Genomic DNA, 21,702 nt, shown 5'->3' with positions numbered 1-21,702 from the left:
CCACGACGCAGGGACAAATCTCATTAACACTGAAGCAATCGCAATGGCTCTCAACACACAGCAACCTGGCCACAGTCAATTTGATTGCCACCTGCTTTAATCCATTTAACAAACATGAATGCATACACACACACACGCAGCCACATGCACGATTTACACACACACACACACACACACACACACGCGCACACACGTAATGCTGCGCAGACACACACACAAACAGGACTACAAGCAAACATGGTCTCCCTGCCATGTGTAATAGTGCAGGTGTACAGTAGGTCTAATGTATTTAGGCGTAATCAGATAAGAAACATCCAGAGATGTTGTAGGGTCCTCATCTTCAGACAGGGCCACAGCACAATGTCGGCGGGGGAATCAAATTGTGCAGGAGCTAACAGCTAAACCTGTATTAGCAAATCAATCTGTGTTTGCCCATAATGCAATCAAACGCAATTACTGTTTAAACGGATTACCATTTGTTCGGAAAAAGAATGTGAATGAGCCATTTCTTTTTTCACACACTAAAACAATGGGGTGTGTGTGTGTGTGTGTACCTGCAGCAGGTCTTGCTTGAGGCCCAGCTCATGCTGTGTGGAGGAGCAGAGGGCTCCTATGGCCGTGCTCATGAACTCCTCGGGGTTCACCTCACAAAGCTGCTCCAGCACAGCCAGGGTGGGCCCGCGGTACTGCCCCTCATCCAGGAAGATCTTCATGTATGGAACCATGCCCAGCTCCCGCACAGACACTGGGACACACACACCACACACACACCACAAGATGTGCATTCACACACACACACACACACACACAGATGCGCACACACATAAACACAGAGAAATGCGTAGACTCACATTCATACACACACACACACAAAATTAATTTAATACAATTGGATGACTGTTCAATAGGGGTACTAGTATCCTCAGGACAAATGTGATGAGTGTGTGTACCCGTGTTTCTGACAGAGCGTAGTGTCAGGGCTGCCACTACGTTGAGCATGCTGGTGGTCAGAGCTCTCTCGCCATTCTCCACGCCTGAGTGCTCCTGCAAGCCTGAAGCACAGCCCGGGTCAGAGGTCACAGGTCAGTACTGAGTATGGACGCACCATGAGGGAAAGGGAACGTGTGTGTGTGTGTCAGACCAGAGGTCAGTGTGTGTGATGGACTGAAATGTGTGTGTGTGTGTGTGTACACCTGTGGCAGAGGCGCCAGCCTTGCGGAGGATCTTGGCTCTGCGCTTCAGCTCCAACAGCACCATCTCCAGTAGCCCTCCCTCACTCAGGACATCCGACAGCAGCCCGCTACGCACCGTCAGCCTTGGGGGGGGGGGGGAGGGGAAGGGGACAAAGAGGGAGATCAGGGAAGAGGGAGGATATGTATAGGAGGGAGGAAGAGACAGAAGCGTAAAGGAAGATTACCGATCAATTTGAAGGAGAACAAAAAATCTCCCGGATGTAAGGTCTCTATCAACAGCATAGAGGCCAGGTTAGACCTTTTCAGTGCCGATGGTACTGTACGTACTCATAATCCATGAACAAGTATCACAATACCTCTATTACCATGAGTAGCAACATGTATGAGTTTGTATGAGTTTTCTGTGAGAGCAAAACTCTCACAGAAACACAGGCACTACTCAGCAACACATTTTACATTCATGTTACATTAACTTCCATAAATAGCAGTAGTATGTGGTGGTAGCCTGGCTGCCAGCCCAACTTCTCCCCGCCCACAAAAGAATTTGGTCGGGCAGTTGGGTCTGGAGGGTCTCGTATTGGGAACAACTACATAAAACCAGGATCGGGACGGACCAATGAAATTGCCCGGGCGGGCTTTATACGATGATGGACAGATGATCACAGTAACGTAATCAACAACGTCACGAAAGAGCCCTTGGGTAGAATTTGTTTTCAACAAACAACATATTACGTTGCTCTGATTGGTTGTAGGTCTATCCAATTGAGCGTAGAGGCATTTGTTTTACAAGTTCAGTTGAAACACGCCCCATAGTCACAGCCCAACGGAGAGTTATCAGACTCATATTCTGACTAGAATTATGAGTATGACAACGTCAGGCTAATGTTGTGGTACAATTTGGTAGTTGTGTAGGAACTGCTGTGTAATTAAATGATATTATGTGTGTTACCGCTACTCTGCTACAGGTACACTCACGTGTAGAAGCAGTCGAGGGCCATCACTCCAAACTCCACCCCCGCCACGCTCCCAGCTACGCCCCCTATCCAGCTCTGCTTCAGCACGCCCTGCACCGCACGCAACACCTCATGGGGGATGTAGTTCAACTGGAATACCACCTGCAGGAAACACCATCATGGATATACTGTAGTTTAGTCATTAGGGAGTCAGATGGCTGAGCGGTTAGGGAATCGGGCTATTAATCGGAAGGTTGCAGGTTAGATTCCGGCCGTGCCGAATGACATTGTGTCCCTGGGCAAGGCACTTCACCCTATTTGCCTCAGGGGCAATGTCCCTGTACTTACTGTAAGTCGCTCTGGATAAGAGCGTCTGCTAAATGACTAAATGTAAATGTAGTTTGCCCATTACATGATGCAATGGTTGAGACTGAGGTCTGTTAGATAGATTGAATGTGTGTGTGTTTTCCTAATGCATGTGTGCTTGTACTGTATGTGTGTGTGTGTGTGTGTGTGTGTGTATCTACCGTATATATGTGTGTGGGAAATTTGTGTGTGCTTGTGTGTCCTACAACCATACACACCATCTCAACCATTGAGAAGAACAGTTTGTGGACGGGGGCGGGCTTTCTCCACACGCAGGTGGCAAGCTGAGCCAGGGATTGGACAGACCACTCCAGGAGGAAGAAGTTTGAGCTGTCCCACTCCCACACGGTCCGGATGGTCCGCAGGATGTGACAACACAGCAGCATGTCCTCCGAACGCAGGAAGGAGGTCTGGAGGATACGGAAAGCTGACAGATTCTTTACTGACAGGCCTGAGGGAGGGAGAGGGGGGAGGGGGGCAGAAAAAGGAGAGGATTAGGGCATAGCTTCAGTTCGTTTAGTTGAGTTGTACTTTTTGCACAGCCTAAGTGCACCCAAAGCTACATTAGCGGTATGGCCGTGGGAAAATATTGAGAACAAGGGGTGGGGGGGAGGACTTAACAGAATTGGACCTGCAAGAATGAGTGTGCATAAAGTTGCTTAACCGACAACATTGATCAAATATACCGCCGCGGCTTGACTACGCGGAGTGCTTGTTCGCTGTCCGTGTTGCTCATTGTCAACCTTTATACAAAAAATATATATTTGAGAAAGCTGTCTTACGCTTAATGAATTGTATTTGTCTGTTTTTGGCTAAAAACAGGTACCCCTACTTTCCGCAGCTATGCTTAGCGGCAAAATTACTTTTTGTGGTACCTGCAAAACTGTTGTTTTTTGGCATGTTCTATTTGTGATACTGCTGTCTTGACAGAGACTGCATCCAGGAAATTATTTAAGAAGTTAAAGCACTTATAAACTGGAATATTGAAGTTAAGAAGCTGCATTTTTCTTCTGATATCAGTTATGGCTGCATTGTATCTGGTAGCTAAGATTTTGTTTTTGCTCGGTGCGTGTGTTGTTACTTGACTGTACTCTATGCGTACTATGTTGCTTTGGATAAAAGCAGCTGCTAAATAAATAAAATAAATGTAACAGTACATAAAAGGCTTACATCCTACAGTGTGCACAGAGAGGAGCAGAGGTTTGTCATCTTACAACCAACAATGTCACTAAAGTCTCTACATTTATATCTGAAGTCAACTTTAAGGTTGGTGCTGCAGGAACATTAACTCCACATTGAGCTGGACTCAGTATGTATCTACACTACAGTGAGACTGAAACCAGATGTTAAATAAATAGTCCACATCAACAACATTATGTTTCACGTTCAGCTTCAAGCAGTAGAATTAAAACCAGGTTTGTTCTAGTTTACGGAGGAGCATTCATCATATTTTGCTCTCACAAGGTCACAGAGGTGCAAACGTTAAATCACAAACACCTTCCACTGAAATCTTCCCCCTGAATCCAGTTACACATACACGGACGGACGGAAAACTAATGATCTTGAGCGCATTAAGACCAGAGAAAAAGCATCTTCCTTCACCCTGATAAAGTTTGGAACAAATATTGTCAAAATATTCAAGGACAGTGTTAGATTTGGGAAATGTTGAGAGGTAAATAAATATATAAGTGGCTGGTAATAAGATTCATCCTCAGCCTGGATTGAAATCACATCAGTGATAAATAAGATCAGTGTAAGACCTAGCTCTGTCTGCTGGCACAGAATCCTCCACTAGGTGATAGATGAATGCGCGTGTGTGTGTACACATTGTTATAAATGAGCAGGATCCTTATACTAGTGTCAGACTGTGAGTGTGTGTGTGTGTGTGTGTGTGTGTGTGTGTGTGTGTGTGCGTGCATGTGTGATAGATGGCTGGGAGCTGTAGGCTGCTGGTGAATGAATGCGGGGTGTCCTAACACAGTTAGAGGAGTAAGCTCCACTTCATCATCCCAGACATAATCACCTAAGCCTCCAGTTAACCTGAAGGATGGGGGGCTGGCTGTTGCACTGTTAAAGAGAGTGTGTGTGTGTGTGTCTGTCTTTCTGTGTGTTCTGTTACGGCTTTAGGTGGGGGCCATTAAGCAAGGTTATGGTCAGAATAAGAAGATAAGAGTTCAAAGGTTAAGGGAGTGTTTTTTGAACCCCTGGGCAGGGACTGATTACTGGGGATCAGGGAGGGTTGGAAGTGTGTGGTATGCAGGGGCGGCCTTAAGCATCTGGGGGCCCATTTCAATAACTAATATGGGGCCCTACCCACATAAAACATAATAGAGCAGAAAAAAGCAAGGATTCCTGTTCAGTGTTTCCCCCTAGGATTTTTTTTTAGCAGTGGGGGCAGGTCTGTCCGACCCCCCCCCCCCCCCATCCGCCGAAATAAAGTTCTAATCCTATATTTTGGAGTAGGTTAATGTAATAGTCTAATAACAAATGTAATATTGCATTTTTTTTTTCCTATTTCCCGTAAAGCAATACAGTTAGGCTACTTAAAGTATGTTGTAAATGGCAGAAATATGCTGCCAATTAATAATTGATGTAACAATTTATTTTAAATGGTCAGTAGCCTAGCCTATCAAGGTACTCGAAAGCATGTACACTGTCGGCTTCATTTGATCTGGATAGGCTAAGCATTCTGTAGCAAATAATAACAATATACCCACTATTAATTAAAACTACTTCAGCATAATAATGCACCTAAAATACAAACGTGAGCAAGGGCAGCAATCGCTATCGAATCAACAGGCATGCCTGTAATGCATGCATGCAATTATGCATGCAATTATGCTAGCAGGATATCCATAGGTTAAAGCCGGAGCAAGAACATTCCTTGCTGAGTTTTGTTGGTGGCCATGATGTTGTAGCCCTCCTCCCCACGGGATTCTGGAAAAGTTTGATTTTCCAGCTACGGCAGCTAGCTCCGTTATAGTAGTGGTGAAGGAGTTGGCTCAGGCGAACGCTTGCGATTGGTTATGGCAAATCAGAGTGGCTCTGGGCAGATCCAATAGTTTTAAACTTCAACAGAGGACCCGCCTTCAAGGAAGTTAGCGTTTGTCAATGGAGCAATCCCAGACCCTCTGAACAAATGAAATGTACGAGGGTCTGGTTAGGACCAGGCTAGTATATCTTTGGCTTAGTCCGATGTCTGGGAAAAAGAGTCTGACGTGACACTAAACCAAACTTATTCAACTAATAACTCTACAACGAGCAACTCACGGGGCGCACCGCTGCTGTCGCCGGTAGGGTTAGGCTAACTCTACGAGCTCTACAGATGCTGGACCAAAGAAAGAGGTCACTTTTTGTAGACTGAATAAAGATTTTCTTTTGTTGTCCGATACCTTTAGTTTTTCAGCACCACTGGCATATGTATGTTTCATTTATTTTCCTGCTCAAAACAAACATTTTAACTGCAGTGGCGGTAAACGTCGCCATAGTAACCGCGAGCTCGACCAATCAGATATCAGTCAGCGTTGTTTTGTTTAGGATTGTGGGTAGTGTAGTATTTCAACAGAAGATCGCAAATAACAAGGTTGATGTCATACGGACTTCTGGCTTTTATAGGAGCAGAAACTTTCGTTTCACAACCTCGTAGCTCATGGTCAGTCTACCTTGGATGGTTTAAACATTATTCCAGACAATCAATATCTTGCTGAGAAAATGAATGGGATTTTTGGCTGTCTGTTGGGGGGCCCTTGGAGGGCGGGGCACGTTTCAATTGAAACGGGTGAAACATAGTTAAGGCCGCCTCTGGTGCTATGGGCCTGTGAAGGATCATGATCAGGGTCAGAGGTCAGACCAGCCCAGACCTGATGGCCTGGACACCCAGTTTAGGATCAGCCTGTTGTAGAGGAGGGAGGGCAAGCATAACGTATGACCCAGGCTTGGGCCAGGACGGGCTAGGCTTAGTGCTGGTTAGGCTAGGGTTATGGACGGGGCTAGTGCAGGTAAGTGTTTGGTGTTGGGGTTATGATTAGGGTTAGTGCTGGTTAGGGTGTGGGCTGGGGTTAAAACTGACCTACCGTTGGTGAGTGATGGGATAAACTTGAAGCCTGGAGGTTGGGGGTTGCTGACACACAGGGCCACCTTGAGCTCGTTCTTCCCCAGGAGGCAGAGTGAGGCCAGCAGGGCCAGGAGCTCCTGCACAGGCTGGAAATCCTCACCACTCACCCCCTCCTCACACCTGGAGACCACAACAAACCCCGTAGCTTAGCTTAGTAACACCTCATTTTCACAGCTTGGCAGAGTAGGATACAATTTAATTCACAACTTAATTCACACAAAAGGGTATTGCTTGTCATAGAAAAGAGAATGACAGACTGGAAATAATGAATAATTGATTTGTAAAGCAATGCGCTCTACTCTCCAGCTCTCCAACAGAGGACAATAATAAAGGGGAGAGGACGTAAAGATGACTCAGGAAAACATCTATTTATCCCATCATTCTATGCATTGCCCCCTCCCTCCCCATCCTCAGAACCCCTCCTCATCCTCCCCTCACCGAGTCATGATGGCCTGGAGGACTGTGTATCCATCATTAGTCTCAAACTCGTTGAACAGGGCGTGGCTGAGAGGGAAGGAGTCTCGGACAAAACTGAACACGCTGACCGCCACCTCGGCCAGGACGTGCCCAGGAACCCGCTCACACATCCCCTGGAGGTTCTGGGTACAGATACGTACACAGTTCTTAGCTGGGGGGGGGAGGAGAGAGAGAGAGAGAGAGAGCGAGAGAGAGAGAGCGAGAGAGAGAGAGAGAGAGAGAGAGAGAGAGAGAGAGAGAGAGAGCGAGAGAGAGAGAGAGAGCGAGAGAGAGAGAGAGAGAGAGAGAGAGAGAGAGAGAGAGAGAGAGAGAGAGAGAGAGAGAGAGAAATGGATATAGACAGATAAACGGTAGAGGGAGAACGGGGAAGAGAAATTAGAATATGGGTGGTGCAAAAAAAAAGTTAGACAGGAACTTCTAAACTTCTTCAAACAAATTCAAACAGGTCCTTCAAGCCATCAACAACCCCTACAATGCCATACTTAACACCAAACCCGCTACCTGACAGCCTTATAATGTCTACACACACACACACACACCAGCCAGCTCTACCATGGTAACCTTCTCCTCCTATCTCCATAACAACTCCAAACAACCAACAAACTGCCCACCGCCTCCTCCACCCAGTCTGGCTCCATGTTCTGGAACATCTGAGTGGATAATGAGATCTGGACATCATGTGGACCAGCTCTGGGACTATCCTGAGATGACTAGTCATCATGTGCTCTGGTGACTCAACATTCTCTCTGCTCACTGCCCTTGCGTGTGGATAACTTTGTAGGTTGTAGGCATTGTGTGTGTGTGCGCGCGTTTGTGTATTCAGATACAAAAGCCAGTTGAAATCTACTGTATCAATGTATTACAGTATTCTGCATGTGGTACATATCTCAGGTAGTGTGTGAGTGAGAGAGATCGTTTTCTCACCCTGCAGGTTGGTGACGGTATTGCGTGCATTTGCAGCAGACACAGCCCTGAGGAGGCGGCCAGCCTGGTGCCTCCAGGGGGCGCTGGTCTGGTCCCACAGCGACGTGAGCGCGATGATGAGGCACTGGAGCTCCGCCGTGTCCACCATCTCCTCCACACTGGCCTGCTGCTGGCTGAGTTGCAGGAGGACCTGGAGGGGGGGGGGGGGTGGAGGGGGATAACAGAGGTGGAAGGTGGGATGAGCAGGGGCAGGGTGGATGGGGTGGATGGTGGAGGGGGGCGGAGGCTGTGGGTGGGATGGAATGGGGGTGGGGTGACATGCGGTGGGCGTGGGGGAGTCACTATCACTACAGTATTTCTGCAAGGTTCATGACAACTAGGATTCTAGGGACATCCCCCTGGTTATTTAGCTACTGAGAGGTGGTGGTCACCTGGATGAGAAGTTCCTGGAAGCTCCTCTCTCCTCCACAGGTGTCTCTCTTGGCTGGTACAGACACCAGCAGGTACAAACACTTCATCAGAGCTGCAGGAAGACCTGGCTTCACCAATGACTGCACCTCCTACACACACACGCGCGCACACACAAATCACCCCCCCCCAAAAGACACAAACAGAGTTCACAGTTTCACTTCCAGAAAGCTACGACTAAGGTGACAGCTCAGACTCTCTAACTGCAGCCTCACTCACCGGGCCCTGGGCCGTGAGCAGGCACAGGCCCTTTAGCAACATCCATCCGGAAACATCCGTCTGTCTGTCCTCTCCATCCCTCTGGTCCTTCTGTCCATCCACAGACTTCTGGAAGAACAGCTGTACCTCGTAGCGAGCGTCCTCTAGGGAGCCCAGAACCACGAGGAGCGATCAAACACAGCTCACAGCAAGAGTGCGTGTTGGTGTGGGTGTGTGCGTGGGTGTGATGCATTAGGGAATCGAGGGGATCAAAGGGCACCTACTTCTCTCTTCAGAGAAAAACAGAAGTATGCACTTCTTGTAAACATATTCTGTTAACCACCATGCAAGCACATACTGTACATACATGTCACCGGCAGGCCCAAACGTAATACGCTGATTCTTTTCACATTTTCTGCGATTATTCAGACTGAAAATCTGGGGAATTCCGCTAGCCTTCCTGTTCTTATATCGGAGCAAACGAAGATGTTCCACAACAGTTTGTCGTCGAATATGGTCGATTGAATATTGACAGACTTTCCAAAAAAGTATTGATCCATGCTCAGAAAGATCGCCTGAGAACTCCCTGGCCCTGTCTCTTGCTGTCGTTTTGGTCAATAAGTGTTTCCTTTTCATTGTATTTGAAAACCTGCGTCGGAATCCGTGCCGGAATTCTGCGCCAGCGTATTACGTTTGGGCCTGGTCATCGGACATACAGAAAACCTCCTGTTCGTGCTATGCTGTGTCTCATCAGCTACTGTAGGTGTGCACGTGTTGAGTGAGAGGGTACGTGTTTGGAGGTCAGAGCCCCTATACCTGCAGGCCGCTCAGCCAGTCTGGACAGGATGTGAGTGACCATGGTCTCGGCTGTGACAGCAGCCAGAGCTCTCAGGTCCACGGCCTCCGTCCCTCTGTGTCCATCCTCACACACCTCGCACCCCACACAGGCAGGAGACGATTGGAGAGGAGAGACAGAGGCGAGATGGAGGAGACAGAGAGAGAGAGGAGAGAAAAGAGAGAGAGATTGAGAGAAGAGAATGCGAGACAGAAAAAGAGAGACAGAAAACAAGTCAATCTACTAGAGTTATACGTTGTGGAACAAAGTCCAAGAGCTCCGAAGTTTTCACTTCCCTATTTTGTTTATATCACAGATCTACACAAATTCACTATCTTGCTTTCTAATTCACACTTAAGAAAGAAACCAATCAAAAGCAGCAACCTATTTATAACCATTCATCTTGCCATATGCCATCAGAGGCTTACACAGGTTTACACTGAGTCAGAGAGAGAGGCCACATTACCAGTCCAATCCCAGAGAGCAGATCAGGAGGCATGTGATAGGGTGTGTGTGTGTGTGTGTCTGTGAGTGTGTGTGTGTGTGTGTGTGTGTGCACTTAGCAACACGTGCAGGCGCCCCAGCCTACTTCAGGGGTGCTTATGTGTGCAGCTATAAGCCTGATCAATGGGTTTACACACAGGTCATTGAAAGGATTCAGAATGTGTGTTGTGTGTTTGGTCACTGGGGGTAATTTTGACATAATTCAAACTGGTTGTGTAAGAAAGGACAGGCTAATTAATGTGATTCTGAGAAACGAGTTTTCTATACAGAGACCACTTGCTAGCTAACCAGACATGTTACTTAACCGTGAGAAGCTGCCAGTCAAACAGTACTCTAGACTGTGCTTGTAACCTATCTGTTGATCAGGGAGGTGAATGAAGTGAATAAACCTCAACATGATATGTTAGAAACAGCCTGCAAGGCCCTTTAACCATTCAGCCTCCATGCAGACATGAGCAGGCTGACAGGCCAGCAAACAAATAGACAGACAGATACGTAGGCAGACAAATCATGCAGGCAGGCAGACAGATAGCCAGCAAGGCCCTTTAGTCATCCAGCCTCCAGACAGATAAGCAGGCAGACAACTCTAACATACCTGTATATAGAGAGGTAGAACTCTACATAGGAGTTCCTCTCTTTGGATAGGTAGGAGCTGATTGTGTGTGTCCAGCTGATGTAGTTGCTCTCTGAGGGCCAGCAGGGGCCTGGGACCCCTAGAGGCTACTGTTTGTCCTCCAGCTTCCCCCACCGTCCCTGCCTCCCCCTTCAATTCCAGGGAAACAGACAGCTCACCAGAGGCACTCAGCTCCCCAGTCTCCTTATTGATCCTCTCCACGTCTCTCATTCGCTGCTGGGGAGAGATAGGGGGGAGATAGAGACGGGGGGGACAGTTGGAAAGAGAAAAAAGAAGGGGTGAAGTAGAAAGCAGAGGTAGAGTGAGGGAGAGAGAGAGATTTACTGTACATACTTCTTACTGTAACTTTCTACAATGGAACAGACAAACGCACACAAGCACTCTCCAAAACCTGAGTGGCTTGTTTTAACATGTCTTGTGGATTAACTGTAGCTACAAAGTGATGTTATTGTCTCAATCCCAAGACTGTCGGTTAGGGTTAGGGTTAATCTGTAAATTAAGAGTTCAGCATGCCTTTGCATTCTACATTCTTTTCACAGTCCTGATAGTTCTAACATTACTATCTAACAACTGTATTGGATCTGAGCATTCTTGTGATGTCAGAGGAAAGGGAGGAAGGAGCCTGCTCATAGACAGACATGCATTCCTGCCTCTGTCCACCCATGTGTTCGTGTGTGTGTGTGTCCTCTCATAACTGTGTCTAAACACTAGTTACAGGAATTTAATTACCTCAGGAACTCAGACACACACACATTCTTTAGCGATGCACATGAATACTTAGGGAGAAGACCTTAACAGAACAGAAACATTAAAAAATATATACTCAGTTCATGAGGGCTGGAGAAGTCTGTGGCATTCCAGTTTCACTGAAACACTAGTGGAAAGACAATTCAATATCTCTGGGCAAGGTCACCCCTATGTTAGGTGAATCCTCTCTCTCTGTCTTTCCCTTTATTTCTCTCAGGCTCCTACCCTCGACAAACAGGTTTAACGATTTTCAAAAGGTATTTTAAGAGGCTGCACATACTTTGTGCTTGTGAATGGAGTGTACACACACAGACTTCATCCTCTTAAATACACATACACACACCAACATGCCATGAGTACAATGACAACATAAACAGAAGTGAATGCTACCCAGCACAACAGCAATATAGACAAGACCAATCAGACAGCTTGGCTTGTTGCCAGGTAAGTATCTCTGTAGCCCTGCTTACCTGAGTCATCTGCCACCTCTCTCTATGATGCTCACACCAGCCAGCAGTTGAGCTTCTCCAGAGTGGTGTTCCTCTCTCTCTCTCTCTCTCTCTCTCTCTCTCTCTCTCTCTCTCTCTCTCTCTCTCTCTCTCTCTCTCTCTCTCTCTCTCTCTCTCTCTCTCTCACTCTCTCACTCTCTCTCTCACTCTCTCTCACTCTCTCTCTCACTCTCTCTCACTCTCTCTCTCTCACTCTCTCTCACTCTCTCACTCTCTCACTCTCTCTCCACGTCTTCCTGCTCCCAGAAAACCAATCAGTGTCCTTGTACCCCTCTTTCTCCCATGTCAGGGCTTGTCTTCTCAGGCCTGCATGACTTTAGTCTCCGTCCCTCAGTGCTGGGCCTTGTCAGTCCTCTCGTTAATCTGAGCAGAGAGCAGAATTGTCTGAACTTTAGCACAACGATCCGCTCTTACATCAGCTGCCCGGCACAGGTCATGTGCTTTACTTCCTTAGAGAGGGTTGAAAGCAGAAGTGAGTAGCTCTGCTGTTCTCCAAGCTCAAGGGCTCCTCCCCTGCCTCTATAAAATATTCTCCCTTCTATGCTTCATGAGCTTTTCACAGCATTGTCATGTTGTTGTTGTTGGCATGCAGTTGTGAATTACAGGAAGGTTTCAAAACTCAAGTCCCATGCCAACCAGGTTTGACCAGGAAATAACAAGAAATGCTTGAGTAATGTGCGAGAGTATTGCATTGATGCTCGGGTTATCCGTCTTTCAGTACTTTTATCAACAATAATCAATACCTTGCTGTCTTGCAATAACTTGACTTACCTACTGGGAGAAACACTACTGCACTCGCAAATTGATTTACTCAAGTCAAAGCAACACTGCTGAATGTGAGTTTGGTTGAAGTCAATAGCGCCATCGTGTGTAGAACAAGATGACACGCAGATTGCAAGCATTCCTATCGCAATTTAGGGCTGTAGTTAGATTTTCTGATAAGTTTTGACCAACGGAACAACAGTAGGGCCTATTAAGGTGACAGATTATTGATACCAGTTTCACTAAAGAAGAACATGTTACCAGGGCTCTCAGTCTCACGCATTCGCCACGCCAAACCTTTGATAAAACTTGAGAGCCCTGTTCATAAGATGTATTTAGGCTACTCCATTTAATTAGCCTAAAGCACACCACAGAAGCACAACGATTAAGTAACCCTTTACACTCAGAGAGCAGATAGTCCACAGCTCTTACCTTTAATTTTGCCTGGTCACTCTGGTTCACGTCCTTCCACATAATATAGAAGCTGTGATCTGAAGGAAAAACCTATTTCAGTAGGCTTGTTTTTAGTTCTAAATTAATAACCAATTAAAATTGTTTATGTCAGGGTGGTCATTGAGATATTCGAGCTTGCGCAGAAATTTCTTATTTGGTCGCGTAACATGTCAAGTAATCGTAAAAGGTGTGGTGTTAAATACTTTATTGTGAGAGTCACTGAGACATTTGAGAAGCAGGCGCGGGAAGTTTGTTGAAGTTAACCGAAAACCCTGCGATCTGATCTACACTAGCACTCAAACAGCCCTTAAAAATAATCGGTCTGTGATTTATTTATAAGCGCACATGTTTTGGTGACGAAGACGGCACAGTAGTCACGTGTGTAGTCCGCATCCAATGATCTTCGCCATGGGTCTACTGCCGCAATCATTATGCCAAAATGTAACATCGTGTCACTTTGCCAAGACAAAATGGGTATCTGTCTCCATTAAATACGAGTTTTTAATGCATATTTGGTAGTTTGTGTTACGGTTGCACGAGTTAGACTACAGGGGGACAGCGTCCGTTCTCACTATGCATCCGCTGCCCGCCGGTTGCTCTGGTGACGAAGGAGACATATTTGACAGCATTCAGAGAGGAAATATTGAACAATGTGCACATTTCATTCAACTTGATCGATCTGTCCTCAAACATAAAGGTATGTCCTTCCTGGTTAATGTTGGTAAGGTTTGAAAAGACCTGCACATGCGATATGAAATGCTATCTTGTCTTGGTCATCTATTGCATGATTTCTCAATGTAGTATGTAGCTAATACTATTGTGTAATACAGCAGTTATATGTAGTTTCAACTACAAAAAACGTGTATTTTTGGCACACCTTGTACATAGATTGCTCTGCTATTAAGTTCAGAATTAAAAGCATTGACGGATATCAAGACGAGTCAGACAGCTGATTTCCTGTGCTGTATTCTAGCCTATAATGTGTACTTGGCTACTGCTGTTGGGATGTCCACTATATCCTCTTGTTGTCACTTTGGTGATTAGATACGTAGGGTGTGGGTTACAAGTTGCTGATTTATACAAATACACATGTACACGCTCTCTCTCTCTCTCTCTCTCTCTCTCTCTCTCTCTCTCTCTCTCTCTCTCTCTCTCTCTCTCTCTCTCTCTCTCTCTCTCTCTCTCACTCTTTCTCTCTCTCACCCACTCACTCACTCACTCACTCACTCACACACACAACATTCTCTCTCTATCTCTTTCTCTTACACCCCCTTCTCTTGCACTCACAAACACACTGCAGCAGTCTTTGGATGTGATTTTGTCATGTTGCCAGGTTTGGAAGCTACAGGATATATAACCCCCTGCTGGTGTTATCGTCAGTGATCTGAGATGGTGTGAGTGTCTACCCTGGGCTCTGACTCATTCAGCTCCTGTGACACAGACACACAGGAAGACATTAAGTCACATTTAACCTCACTGAGACAAAGGGACAGTTGCTCCAGAAGGGAAACACTAATTAAGTTACATTCCCATCATTTTGTGTGTGTGTTTGTGCAGGCTGGGGTGGGTTCACGCCTCTCCATGTTGCTGCTCTCCATGGAAACCGTGCTATGGTGGACCTGGTGCTTAGCAACGGCGCTGACCCCAACTTGACATGCGATGCTGGCCAGACAGCCTTCCATTTCGCCTGCAGGTAAGTAGAACAACAACTCCCACAAAGCACTTACCCCAGTCTACTTCCTATACCAAAGTGACATCATCTCATATCCAATCAAACTGGCATGGGAACATAGGTTTTCAGACAGACATTTTACCAACTGATCCAATCAGTCCCTATTGACCAAATGGTAGTTGATGGTTGGGTTCCTATGAAGAAGGTTGTTGGCCCTCCTGAGTGTCTTGCATACTAAACTAATACTGGTCCATCCCCAGACAGGGCAATGTGTATGTAATGCACCAGATGATGCAGCATGGAGCTGACCTTCGCATTGTCGACCTGCAAGGCAAGACAGCACTGCACCATGCAGTCAGTGGCGGTAGCATGTGAGTAGGCTGCACACATACACAAACACACACTCTGCACACATGCTCATGTGCACACACACACAAACTCTGGCTGTCTTTCTCTTTTCCCTCTCTATGTTTCTCTCCTTCTGTCTGCCTCTCCTTCTGTCTGCCTCTCCTTCTGTCTGCCTCTCCTTCTGTCTGCCTCTCCTTCTGTCTGCCTCTCCTTCTGTCTGCCTCTCCTTCTGTCTGCCTCTCCTTCTGTCTGCCTCTCCTTCTGTCTGCCTCTCCTTCTGTCTGCCTCTCCTTCTGTCTGCCTCTCCTTCTGTCTGCCTCTCCTTCTGTCTGCCTCTCCTTCTCTCTCTTCCTCTGTCCCTCTCTTTTCCCCCTCCCTTCCTGTCTCTGTCCTGTTTTCTGTATCCCCCCTTGTCATCTCTCTCTCCCCTTTCTCTCTCTTACTCTCTGCTCTCTCTCTCTCTCTCTCTCTTTCTTTGTGTGTCTCAGTGTGTCCGTGCACTACCTGTGGGAGACGGGCATGTTCAGGTTCTCAGATGGGGATATGTACCAGGTCACACCTCTACATCTGGCTGCTTCCACAGGCAACACTGAAGTGGTCCGCTACCTGCTCCGAGAGCAGGTGGGTTTCACTCAGACACACACACACACACACTTAGATACACACTCACTCAGACACACACACACTTAGATACACATTCACTCACACTCAGAAACACACACACACACACTGTCCCAGTCCCGATGTTTTACTGAATGCAATCCTTAAAGGTCACATGATATGCTGTTTTTGGATGCTTTTATATAGGCCTTAGTGGTCCCCTAATACTGTATCGGAAGGCTCTTTCCCAAAATTCAGCCTTGGTGAATAATTACAGCCACTACGAGCAGTCCCACAAATGAGCTTTCCTCAAGATGCGATGTTTCTGTGTCTGTAGCTGTAAATGCTAATGAGGAGGAGAGAGGCGGCACCATGTGCTAATGTTTACAATGCATGTATTGCAATGGCTCGTAGCCCCGTTGCTGTAAGATGCCTCAAATTTTCAAAATTCTCATCTGATCACCCTGGTTTTCAGAGGTGCACACTCATAATCATTTCAATGAGGGGAAAGGCAGATATTGCGCGCGCCATAACAACAGCAGAATGGTTATCCAAATAACAAAGAAGTGTACAACACTCGCGTTACAGCATGTGTATTCACACACATACTTGATGCTATCTACCTGTACATTAGCGACAGTAACTCAGCTGTTAGCTGCAGAGCTAATGTTACAGCCACATTCTAAGGGTAGCAAGCTCGGTAACCATATATAGTAAAGCAACAAAATGATATAGCGTTAGTTAACTTACTTGTCCGAGGTTTGTAGCTGGACCAAGGAGAGTCACTGATCCAGCTTTGTATTAGCTCAAGTTGAGGAAACAGTCGTGGCTGAAATTTTTGGTGCAGACATACAAAACTTTGGGAAGTTGTGTCGGCACATTTCCAAAGAAAATACAATTAAGACACTGGGTCTTCAGAGGCTCGGATGAAGGAACTGTAAGAATTTTTCCTTTGTACATTCAAATTGAGCAAATGTAACGCTTCATTCGTGTGCAAGCCATGATGTCTCTTGAGGATAAAAACACTTGTACGGTCACAGCTGTGCAGACAGATCCACATAAGCATGCATGTGTACGGTTGTGTGTTGAGCTCTTTTTGGAGATGTGTGTGTAATAAAGGCCTGTGTATAGGGCTCTTCCTATCTGCTGTTTCAGAGGTGTTCCGTGGATGCAGTGGACCAGCAGGGGGCGACAGCGCTGCACGTGGCAGCAGAGCGGGGCGCAGTGGAGGTGTGCTGGACCTTGCTGCAGAGGGCCGGATACAGGCTGCTACACATCAAGAACTACAACGGCCTCACTCCCCTTGACCTTAGCAGGCAGGGGAAGACCTTCAGGTGATCTGCAGGCACAGGTGTCATGGTGTCGCTTGTTGCACTTAACTCAACTTGCACACTCTGGGGTTCGAACCGGGGTCGTCTGACTGACACACCCAACAACCACTTTTCATAAACAAGACTTTAGCCGCTAAGGATCGATAAGCTAACTTTTTTTATAAAAGCTAAGTTTAAAGTGAGGAATGAGTTTACGTCATCTCGCTCGCTTGACCACAAGTAGGAAATCAGACAATCTTTGAGGTAAACATATACCCACAATCCTGCTTTTAATTTAAAATCTATTAAGACTTGTAATATCAAATGTCATGTGTGACTCTACAGGCCTGGCCTGGCCTGGCCAAGTCTAGTCTACTCTGTCCTGTTCTATCTTGGCTTAGACTATTCTACTATCTTGCTGCTTAGCCTGGTCTGCTCTGGTCAACCTGGCCTAGCTTACTACATCCGGGTCAAGCCTGGTTTGGCCTGGTCTAGCCTAGTCGATCCAGGCCTAACCTGGTCTATCCTGGCTTAGCCAGTGACACCCTCGTGTAGTCAGCCATTCAGCACACATACCTATTCTGCATATACATCTACATATGGAGATGACCTGAGACAACATGTCTATCATGGTCAGGTTGTATAAAGTCATAGATATCTGTATCATGGTAGGGTTGTATACAGTTATACATACCTGTGTCATGGATGGGATGTAAGTAGTTATACCATGAGTGAAACTGTGTTTTTACCTTCCCCCAGACATCAGCAGCTCACCAAACTGCTGAGTCAGTACATCCGTGAGCCCATGCACCTGAAACCGCAAGAGTCTCATTGTAAGTGTCTATCTCACACATGGTCTAATGTAGGTGTTGTAGATGTGTTAGTGTGTGTGTGTGTGTGTGTGTGTGTGTGTGCCTATGCTTAGATGCTAATGTGTCTGTGTGTGTATTATGCCAAAGTGGGTGTGTGTATACGCATGCTAACGTGTATTTATTTCCGTGGTAATGGGTTTGTTTGCATGCTCACGTATGTATGTGAGTGGTAGCGCGTGTCTGCTAACGTGTGCGTTTCTGTGTGCCAAAGTATATCTGTTTGCGTGCTGAGGTGTGTGCGTGTTTGTTTGCAGTACTGTACTACTGGACTGTGCTGTTCCCGTCGCTGAGCGGAGCCGCCATCCTACTGGTGGCCTCCATGCTGGGGGGCTACGGGGGCCTGGTCTGCAGCCTGCTCTTCCCCTGGCTGGCCCGCAGCATCTTCACACAGTTCCACCGCATGACCACCTACCAGAGGTGACCACCTCCTGACCCCAACCACTGCCACAACCCTAACACTAACCTCAGCCCCAACCCCAACTCCCAAACCTTTGTTGTAATGTGTTAGGCTATGGTCTGCTGTGCTGAGGTTGTTGCATTATGCTCAGATGTGTTCAGCTGTGTTCTGTTGTGTTCTAGGCTGCCCAACCCTGTGTATCTGGGGACCCTGATAGCCGGTCTGTTCCACTCCCTGCTCTGCTTCTATGGCAAGATCATTCCCAATATCCTTCACAGCTCAGTGCGATCCCCCACAGCTCATACATACATATACTCATAGCTCACACACACACACACCACACATTTACACCAAACACAGCCCAAACACACACACACACACACACAGCTCATGCACACATACACACACACACACACACACACACACACACACACACAGCTCATACATGAAAAAACATAGACATGCACAAAAACATATTCAATATCAAACCAGAGTGGTATAGGGTGTCATAACCCTAGCGACAAACTAGAGGACCTGAAAAATGTCTCTTCAGGCCTATATTTTACCCTCCGAGGATTGTAATCTGTGTAGAGCAAAGCAGCCCCCAGATTGAGATGTTGTGTAATAAGGACACATAGGAGTTAGTCTCATTCAGAAGTCAGACATGAGCCTTAACCACTTCACGTGTCTGGCCAGCAAGCGGTCTGATGCATGTGTCCGTTGTCCACTTCTCCCTGGTTCTGGTTCTGTTCTGGAAGGTTCTGATCCAGGACCCGGGTACGCTCGGCCCGGGGGATGCAGACCCTCGATTCTCCAGCATCGCAGACCTGGTGGAGAACAACGAGAACCCTCAGAGATTCTGTATCTACTGTGAGGTGAGCAGAACTCTTTGTCCTCTGGACCTGTGGGTGAGTCACAAGCACTCGAGTGTACAGCTCGGAACTGAAAACTGGGCCCTCAGAATGTCATAACATTGTAGGGGGGTAAATATTGTCCAAACAACCAAAACTAATTCCCCTATGGTTTAAAGGAAGATGGGAAACTGAACAGTGTATTAGCATGAAGCAAATAATGCCAATACCAATAGAATTCCAGGTATTTGACTCTATGAGTTAAATCAGAGCAAGAATGGTCAAAGTATGGTTAAATGAAATACGCATTTAATAACTTTGCAAATGAATGAAATCAATTACAAGGCAAACATGTTACAATATGAAAGTTTTCAATCTTACCTACTCTACCATGATCATTGTAAATCAGAGAGAAAACAAGAGGTGAGGAAGGAGTAGGACAGTAGGACAAGGCAGAACTGAGGAGAAGGTCTCAGGAGACGAAGAATCCAAAGAACAATGCATTACAATTCCCTTTATACACAAGAACAACCAATCAGACCACATCTTGAATGGGGTGTGAGAGCCATCAAGTTGAGACCGTCCAGAAACTCCAGACTTTAGCATATGAGAGGTGGGGGCAGGTTTGACACCCAGCCTTACAATATCATAACATGTGCCTCAACACACCTGGATTTATGTTTTTCTGTGTCCTTCGCTATCTCTCTGTCTCAATTTCTTTCCTCCCCCTCCATTCCTCCTGTCCCCAGTTGTTCCAGCCAGACCACACCAAACACTGCAAGCTGTGTGATGTGTGTGTGAGAGACTACGACCATCACTGCCTCTTCCTCAACTGCTGCATCGGCCGAGGCAACCATCGCCTCTTCCTTATCTTTATCCTCTCCATGGTGACCGCACACCTCTTCTTTGTTGCCGTGGCTACACGTTACCTGTATGTGGCTTTCGTGGTCGGTGGGTGGAGCCTGTCATCAGGGCTTTCTGTGCTGGGGACAGAATTCTGGGTGGTGGTTATGGCGACCTTGAATGCTTTCACGCTACTCTGGGAGGCGTGGCTGCTGACAGAACAGTGTGACGCCATTGCCATGGGAACCACCACCTATTTCAGACAGTGCGAGACCTCTATGCGCCAACGGTCACTAGGACAGCGTTTGATGGCTGTGCTGATATTCTTATTGGAGGGAAGGCAGCGTGTAGGGCGGGGCCTTACAGAGCAGGACAGTCCCTCTATAGATATCTAGACATTGGGGCATGGTCTTAACCTGAACTTTGACCCCTGACCCTGCAGTAGAAACGTGCGTCAGACGCAGAGCCATAATTATATTTATAATACATATACAATGTACATATACAATACATGTACAGTACAAACAACATATACAAAACATACGATTGAACTACAATGACAACATGTCATAATAATTATAATATACATACAAAAATATTGTATGGCTCTGACTGAAGTATTTAGTAGATATGTTCTGTACTGTACTTTACTGGTACTGTACACCCTCAAAAATACTTTTGCCTCTCCACTCTTATAGTAGGTTCACATTATTGCATATTTTCATGGATCTGTCTGCAGAGGGTCAATCTGCTTCAAATTGTTTGTGCTGCATATTGAGACAGTGTGTATATATAATATATAATCTGATATACGCATCCGTACTGATCCGACTGACCTGTATCCAAGTTACGGACCAGCAAAACCCATGGCCATTTTGAAAATGTACAAAGTCAAACACAATGTACGCAATAATGTGAACCAGGCTTTAGTATGTGATGGTCATGATGTTCTGGAAGCGACCACCAGATCTACACTTGAATGCCTAGTTCTAACCTGCTTTTAATTGTTTTCATGTAAATTGTGAAGAAGTACTATGTCCTCTGTTGTAGTTTGTTATTTTCAGACTGTCAACAACGCACTGAGCTGTATTATTTCACATTCTTTTAAAAAACAGACAGGGTGATGTTTACCTGCTTTCTAAACTGTGGAGTGAAGTATTCTGCTGTTTGAGCTTTAGAGGTTTGCTACCTGAATGTCTGCACATTTCACCTGCTTTTATACACCTGACACTATTCTTGTTTTAAATAAAAGTGTGGTATGGAATTATGATTGAATGTGTTAAAGTTATTTAGGAGCCCACAGTAGATACCTGTGTAGTTATAGTACAGTAGTTACAGGACTGTAGGTTACAAGTCTGTAGTAAGTGCACAGTTACCGTAGGTTATGCCCCTTTAAGCATAATCTTGTTACTTAATATAAGACGCATGGGATACCTAATATAAATATATATTTTTCTAGCCCCTCCCTTTTTGTCTCTCTCTCTTCCCTTCTAAATCATGGTCTACTCTTCATCTACTCTCCCTAATGGACAAGGCCCACTCAGCCCCCTTTGTTATACACACACACACACACACAACTCAGCTTCCTCTGTTACACACCAATCTCAATCTCCTCGATTACACACACACACACACACACACACAGCCACAGATGTACACACAAACACATCTC

At 46.3% G+C, this 21,702-nt stretch overlaps 2 protein-coding genes across 4 annotated transcripts in view; one reads left to right on the top strand and one right to left on the bottom strand.

Annotated features, from left to right (window-relative positions):
* Nucleotides 1–11,975, bottom strand: part of wdfy4 (WDFY family member 4) — a 51,634-nt gene extending 39,659 nt beyond the window's left edge. Inside the window, exons 1-13 of the mRNA XM_084709229.1 lie at nucleotides 11,884–11,975; nucleotides 10,628–10,882; nucleotides 9,510–9,624; nucleotides 8,715–8,857; nucleotides 8,459–8,587; nucleotides 8,028–8,217; nucleotides 7,065–7,254; nucleotides 6,586–6,746; nucleotides 2,731–2,963; nucleotides 2,169–2,308; nucleotides 1,194–1,315; nucleotides 951–1,052; nucleotides 555–745 (exon numbers count right to left, since the gene is read on the bottom strand). Coding sequence (XP_084565355.1) covers nucleotides 555–745; nucleotides 951–1,052; nucleotides 1,194–1,315; nucleotides 2,169–2,308; nucleotides 2,731–2,963; nucleotides 6,586–6,746; nucleotides 7,065–7,254; nucleotides 8,028–8,217; nucleotides 8,459–8,587; nucleotides 8,715–8,857; nucleotides 9,510–9,624; nucleotides 10,628–10,882; nucleotides 11,884–11,892 — 1,980 coding nt within the window. The 5' untranslated portion in view covers nucleotides 11,893–11,975. The remainder of the gene's footprint in view (nucleotides 1–554; nucleotides 746–950; nucleotides 1,053–1,193; nucleotides 1,316–2,168; nucleotides 2,309–2,730; nucleotides 2,964–6,585; nucleotides 6,747–7,064; nucleotides 7,255–8,027; nucleotides 8,218–8,458; nucleotides 8,588–8,714; nucleotides 8,858–9,509; nucleotides 9,625–10,627; nucleotides 10,883–11,883) is intronic.
* A 1,562-nt stretch (nucleotides 11,976–13,537) lies between these two features.
* Nucleotides 13,538–21,294, top strand: LOC146267900 (uncharacterized). 3 transcript variants are annotated; one of them, XM_084667186.1, is made up of 11 exons: nucleotides 13,698–13,834; nucleotides 14,471–14,531; nucleotides 14,695–14,830; nucleotides 15,070–15,180; nucleotides 15,646–15,778; nucleotides 16,889–17,091; nucleotides 17,827–17,900; nucleotides 18,194–18,356; nucleotides 18,519–18,601; nucleotides 19,021–19,211; nucleotides 19,937–21,294. In XM_084667186.1, the coding sequence occupies exons 3-11, from the start codon at nucleotides 14,748–14,750 to the stop codon at nucleotides 20,423–20,425; spliced, it is 1,530 nt and encodes a 509-aa protein (XP_084523312.1). In that variant the 5' UTR covers nucleotides 13,698–13,834; nucleotides 14,471–14,531; nucleotides 14,695–14,747; the 3' UTR covers nucleotides 20,426–21,294. The 3 variants fall into 3 exon arrangements, with proteins under 3 accessions (XP_084523311.1, XP_084523310.1, XP_084523312.1); XM_084667185.1 differs by lacking the exon at nucleotides 14,471–14,531 and having other exon boundaries at nucleotides 13,538–13,834; nucleotides 16,913–17,091; XM_084667184.1 differs by lacking the exon at nucleotides 14,471–14,531 and having other exon boundaries at nucleotides 13,538–13,834.
* Nucleotides 21,295–21,702: the final 408 nt, after the last annotated feature.

Source organism: Hypomesus nipponensis, chromosome 11 (assembly GCF_054491055.1).
Source record: "Hypomesus nipponensis isolate SF chromosome 11, ASM5449105v1, whole genome shotgun sequence".
NCBI lineage: Eukaryota > Metazoa > Chordata > Actinopteri > Osmeriformes > Osmeridae > Hypomesus > Hypomesus nipponensis.
The sequence above is the reverse complement of the archived record's forward strand: the minus strand, read 5'-3'. Positions and strand labels throughout refer to the sequence as shown.